The following is a 6,005-nucleotide window of genomic DNA, read 5'->3' as shown; positions in this document are numbered from 1 at the left end:
CCCGCGCGCAAGAGAACCGAACCCACGGAGCCTAGCAAACTTCGTGTGAGTGAGTGAACAGAAGAACCCACGGAGCCTAGCAAATTTCGTGTGAATCCTTGACCGATCTCAGAGCTCTTCTACCCGGGTTCGAGTCCTGCAGGTTTACTTTCCCATCGCTGAAACCCTTTGCGACGTACCCTCGTATTTTTCATCTTCCCGTCGCCGGAACCCTTTGCGACGTACCCTCGTGCCCTGCAGGTTCGAGTTTTGTTTTCTTTTCTGTCTGTAACCGCAACTCAAGCAAGCTTTCCAGCCTGCACCACTGCCATCTCGGTGTAAGTAAACAATCTTTTAAACTACCGATACGCGTTTGTGCCTAATTCCAGCTCGACGGCCTTCCCTCTCCAACCCGGCGTGCCCGGGCTGCTGGCCACAGCCCGCGTGCAGCGCGGAAAAGGGCTCGGGTCACTCCCGGCCCGCACATCAGGTAGAGAGAGACCTGGGCTAAGCTCTGCAGAACTCCCTGCAAAAGAAAACCTTGGGCAAACACTTCATCTCAGTCAGTTCCCTATCTGCAAAATGTTGATGAAAACACTTCTCTTCTGCTCTTTATCACATCTGTTCAGACTGAAAGAAAATCAAGTCAGGAACTATGCTACTGAATGTTAGAATACAGTCGAGGTCTACAAGTGTCCCGTTTGAGCTGGGGTTTCTAGGCGCTTTATAAACACAGCAGAATATATAAATAACACCACAAATAACGAGACCACAATCAGTCCTTCGCTTTGGCCAACACAGGAGTATTGCTCATTCTCACCTGCCAGTTCTAATCCTATTCTTTTAAAACTCTTGTTTTGTGCCTATGAGCAGCAAAAGATGTTTTAGATTCCACTTTGTCTGATCCAATTTAGAATCCATCTGGTATTAAAACTTCTCTACTGTAGGTTATGTTTGTCAAAGAAACGGCAGAACATTTCACTATCGGGAAATTTTCCTTTTTAAGGACATCTTAATAACAATATTTATATGCACTACCTCCAAAAGTTTCAAACACACGTGGAACATGCTTTCTTTGTGGTTTAGAGAAGTTATACAAATTACATTATTTTTAACTGTATATACTAATTGTTACTATGAAGTCCTTTCAATGTGAAGAGTTCCTTCCAGTCAGACTGGAAAACCAGCATTCTGCATTAACTAAACTTCTCTCATCAGGTTCTTCTAATTTTAGAGGTTTGTTTAGAAACTCAAAAATATTTTATAAAGGAACTGCTTTTTACATTTTCAGTTTTACACTTTAATATTAAGGTTTCCTTCTGTAGTGGGTATTTTACCTACTGGCAAGTTACCATGATTTATATCTACTCCCTCCAGCTTCACACAAATTGTTACCATGCCCTAGACTAGGGTAGGGGTCAGCAACCTATTAGGAACAGCAGATGAAATGAATGGCGCTAGATCAAAGGCAGACTGCCACATTTGAGCTGGCAGCCACTGCTGCTCCCCTCTGCACCCTACACTGCAGTCAAACTGCTGCCACCTCCCCATACATTGCTGCCAACCTCTTGGCTTCGTGGGCCAGATACAATCACCTGACAGTTCAGGCCACAGATTGCCAACCTCTGCCCTACGTCATCTATCACAAAGTTGGAGCATCTTTCATTGCCTGTCTATGTCCCAACACAAACCCACCTCTTCTTTTGCCTTTTTTGCTTCACCCTGCCTACGTATAATCCTCCTGTTTGTTGCTAAAACCCTGGCCAGTTGGAAGGCACATTATGAATCACTGAAATACATGCATTCGCTTGTAGACATTAGAAACGCCAATATAAATTAACAGACATTAAGGCAATAAAGATCATTCGATCAATTAGTCTAACCTCTGCATAATATAGGCTACATATATTCACTCCGTTATTCCCATTTTGAGTGTACAAACAAAGTATATCAATCTGGAAAGAAATCCATTTCAAGACATCAGGAGATGCACCTCTCCCCCTCACTAGTTTGTTCCAATGGGTGGTCAGCCTCATTGTTACAAGTGTACCTTATTTCTAGTATGAATTTACCTGGCTTCAATTTCTAGTCATTAGCTCTTGCTAGGCCTCTCTCTGCTAGATAACAGAAAGCATTTGTACCTCGTATTTTCTTCCCCTGAAGTTACCTATAAACTAATCAAAGCACTTCTTGACGTTTTGAATCTTCATTCTGTTTCGCCTAATGTACTTTACTGATTATCATCACAGAGAGGGAAGCTAGAACAGCATTTCAGCTTGGCACTTCTGCACTTGAGAGAGTATTTAATGCATCGCTTTGCCCTTCTAGCTATCGTATGTTTTTGTGAAGCTTGTTTTAGAGGACCGTGGTCAGCCGAGATCCACAATCAAGTCTTTTCAGAAGGTCTAACATTAAGAAACTCACTTGCAGATACCATTGCAAAGCATAGCTGTTATACCTACATGCATTCTGAAGCCCAAGAAGGGTTTGTTGCCCAGGACTCATAACCAAGTTGGTTGGTGCCACAGTGTATTTGAAATACCTCCAGAAATCGAACAGGGCATTCAAGCTGAACAGAGATGCAAGTGCAAGTTCTGGAACAACATTTAAAAAAAAACAAACATTATTTGAAAAAAAATAGTTCTCTCTTTTAGAAAACGCAGTCCATGAAAAATGTCCTCATTTTATTGACAATGTTTTATGTTATTTTTCAGCTCCATTATTAGGGGCATTACCATGGCAAAAGTTTCATAGTTGGTAGGGTCGGAAGCAGATCTGAGTAGATCATCAAGTCCGACCCCCCTGCCGTGGGCAGGAAAGAGTGCTGGGGTCAAATGACCCTGGCAAGGTATCTATCTAGCCTCCTTCTGAAGACCCCCAGGGTAGGAGTGAGCACCACTTCCCTTGGAAGTTGGTTCCAGATCCTAGCCGCCCTGACTGTGAAGTAGCGCCTCCTGATATCCAGCCTGAATCTGCTGTCTGTCAGCTTATGGCCATTATGCCTTGTTACTCCCAGTAGTGCTTGGGGGAACAGGGACTCTCGCACTGCCTGCTGGTCTCCCTTGGCCAGTTTACAGATGGCCACCAGGTCCCCTCTCAGCCTCCTCTTGTGGAGGCTGAACAGGTTCAGGTCCCGTAGCCTCTCCTCGTAGGGCCTGCCCTGCTGCACCCTGACCATGCGGGTGGCCTCCTCTGGACCCTCTCCATGCTGTCCACATCCCTCCTGAAGTGCGGCGCCCAGAACTGGACGCAGCGCTCCAGCTGCGGCCTGACCAGTGTCATATAGATGGGGAGGATCACCTCCCTGGACCTGCTTGTGATGCATCTGTGGATTACTGTGCGTTATTGTGCATTCTGGGTATCATACTTCTCAAGCCATACATTTTGTTAAATAGTCTATCACTAATATCTGATTCTCTGCTCCCCTTCTGGATGGCTAATTTATATTTTAATTGTCTTAAGGCAGAAACTTTGTTTTGCTACTCTTGTGAAATACTATCCATACCTATAGTACAATAGCAGCAACACAACTCTAGTCTCTTGCTTCACAAAAGCTTCACCTCACATCTAACTTAATATGAATTACCAGATTAGCCTTTTCAGCTGTAATCTGCCATATTTTTACATGGCACACTAAAGACAATTGATACATGTCCAGTCAGCCACCATTTAGGAGTTGGGAGAGAACCCCAGATTATTTTCCATGTCCACAGTGGATCACAGTCAGGTGTCTATATAACCAAAAAAGCTGGCTTAAAAACCCCCCACAACAAATACAGACAGGAAAGCTGAAGATAAAGGGTGAAAATACAATTTAGATACTGTTCTCCCACACAAGAAAGAAACCACAATGTAATTCCTTACCAATATACCACAGTGGCCAGTATGTAATGTTATAATATGAGCTTATCAGTTTTCCAGTCCTAAAAGAGAAAAAACAATTGAGATAAAATTTCTTTGAGCCCAAGCACATGGAAATATGTAGGAAGACATAGTGACTGCTTTATTTGTTTGTATTAACTGTTGCAATAAACTTACATTTCAGTATAAATCATGCCAGCAACTGATACATTAAGGAGCCCCCAGGCGAAGACCACTTTCCGGGCTTCTGTCTCCCTTCTCATCTTGATGGTTCTGTCAATGAGGGAAGTCGCTGGACTTTGTTCGTTGTTCATCGTCTGTAGTAAGAGAAGCACAAGGAAAGCCCACACGAGTTTAGCTAAGTATGCAGAGCATCTCCTTCAATACCCAATTAAACAAAAACATGCCTTGGTGAATCACATTTAGGGATTTTCCTTCTAAACGGTAACTGGTAAACAGAACTCTGTACCTACTTTTTGGGCTAAAAATATCAAATCTTTTTGAAGTGGTCCCTACCGTGAACATTTCCTACTCATTATGGCTGCAGTACGGTGCTACTCTCACCAACTGCTTGTAAGGAAAGACGCTACGTAACAGGATGGAGGGCTGGATTTCGATCTCACCCCAATTAAGAGACAGTCATTCTCCATTTGTACTGGGGTAAAACAGCAGAATGAGACTCACGGTATCAAATGCCTACAAATTTGCTTTCCACTTCAGACTTGCTTTATAAAAAGTTCTTCCCCTGTTTTTTAGGGAATAAAGCATGGGGATGGGGGGAGTCATAAGAATTAAGCAGCTGTTCAGGACACTGGACAGATAGTTTCATAGTCGTTAGGGGCTGGACAGGACCTTACAGATCATCGGGTCCAGCCCCCCTGCACGTGGGCAGGAAAGACAGCGGGGACCAAATGACAGCATCCTTTCATGAGGGAAAGACAAGGATTTTATATTCTCTAGCCCCTGGGGAGTCACAGAAAGGAGAGACCTGGCAGGACCCTGCAGTCTTCCTGCACAAAGCATTCCCTTTCCCTTTAATGGACGCAAACGTTTGTAATGCAGACTTCGCTCCTAAAATCCCTGCAATACCCTCAAAAGCTTGAGCTGTAGCTCATAGCGTTTATGACGATAATAGTTTTCTCCTTTTCAAAGGATGGGATTTCTCTATTCCAAGTATTATTGTCATCGTCGCTACCCCCGTCACCACCCTTCCTCCACCATCATCTCCCGAAACGCTTGCCGGGCTCCTACACCGAGGTGGAGAAGACTCGGGGAGCGCGCGCGCCTGCCCGCCGCGCAGAATCGTGCTAGTCGCAGCTCAGCTGCGAAGCCCCCGGATGCTAGCATCGCACAGCATTGGGGTGATCTTTTTTTTAGTACTTTCGGTATCTTCTGGGCACTTCGTGGGCAGTCCGGACCCTAGCATGGCAGCCCCAGCCTCCTCTGACCCCGTCTCCTGCTTTCTGTGGCCAGGGAGCTCGTCAGACGGGCGGTGTCACTGAGTGCGAGCCCAGGATCGCTCCTGCTCTTCTAAAGGGCAGACAGTGCAGACCCGGCGTCCGAACGGGGCACGGGGGCTGCATGCATCGCTAAGGGGGGCGTGGGGGGCCGAGCCTCCTGCCGGCAGGACTCGCACTCGGAGCCCCCAGCCCTGTGGGTGAGCTGCCGCCAAGCAAAGCAGGGGACACCCCCAAGAGAGGGGGCTATGGTAGCACCCAACTGGCCTCAGAGGGAACCAGACCCCGCATTGGTACGGCTCATCCAGCCCCCAAGAGGGAGCCAGACCCCCCATTGGTATGGCCCATCCACCCCCAGAGAGAGCCAGACTCCCCCATTGGTACGGCCCATCCACCCCCAGAGGGTGCCCCCCCATTGGTATGGCCCATCCACCCAGAGAGCCAGACCCCTCGTTGGTACAGCCCAACCAGCCCCCACAGAGGGAGCCAGACCCTCCAATGGTACGGCCCACCCAGCCCCAGCCCCCACTATTGGTACAGCCCATCCAGCCCCAGCTCCCCCAGTGGTACGGCTCATCCACCCCGAGTGCCCACTAGCGGTACGGCCCACGCAGCCCCAGCCCCCACAGTGGTACGGTCCCCCCAGCCGGGGGAGGGGAGGGGGCAGACAGAAGCCCCCCAACACTCACCCCGCCCACGTGAGGCGCC

General features: G+C 47.4%; 1 protein-coding gene across 4 annotated transcripts in view; it reads right to left on the bottom strand.

Annotated features, from left to right (window-relative positions):
- TMEM209 (transmembrane protein 209) overlaps nt 1–5,999 on the bottom strand; it is a 27,617-nt gene extending 21,618 nt beyond the window's left edge. For 2 of the 4 annotated variants that reach the window (XR_003095921.1, XM_006031842.3), the window contains exons 1-4: nt 5,987–5,999; nt 4,018–4,157; nt 3,844–3,902; nt 2,442–2,573 (exon numbers count right to left, since the gene is read on the bottom strand). Coding sequence is in view for 3 of the 4 variants with exons in the window: in XM_006031842.3 (XP_006031904.1) it covers nt 2,442–2,573; nt 3,844–3,902; nt 4,018–4,154 (328 nt within the window). In the remaining variant the exon portion in view is untranslated. Of the gene's footprint in view, nt 1–2,441; nt 2,574–3,843; nt 3,903–4,017; nt 4,158–4,524; nt 4,544–5,986 lie in introns of those variants that run through there. The other 2 variants (XM_025213495.1, XM_025213496.1) reach the window with 2 other exon arrangements.
- Nucleotides 6,000–6,005: the final 6 nt, after the last annotated feature.

The sequence above is a fragment of the Alligator sinensis genome, unplaced genomic scaffold (genome assembly GCF_000455745.1).
Source record: "Alligator sinensis unplaced genomic scaffold, ASM45574v1 scaffold888_1, whole genome shotgun sequence".
NCBI classification, from domain to species: Eukaryota; Metazoa; Chordata; order Crocodylia; family Alligatoridae; genus Alligator; species Alligator sinensis.
Note: the sequence above shows the minus strand (reverse complement) of the source record. Positions and strands in the feature narration are given on the sequence as shown.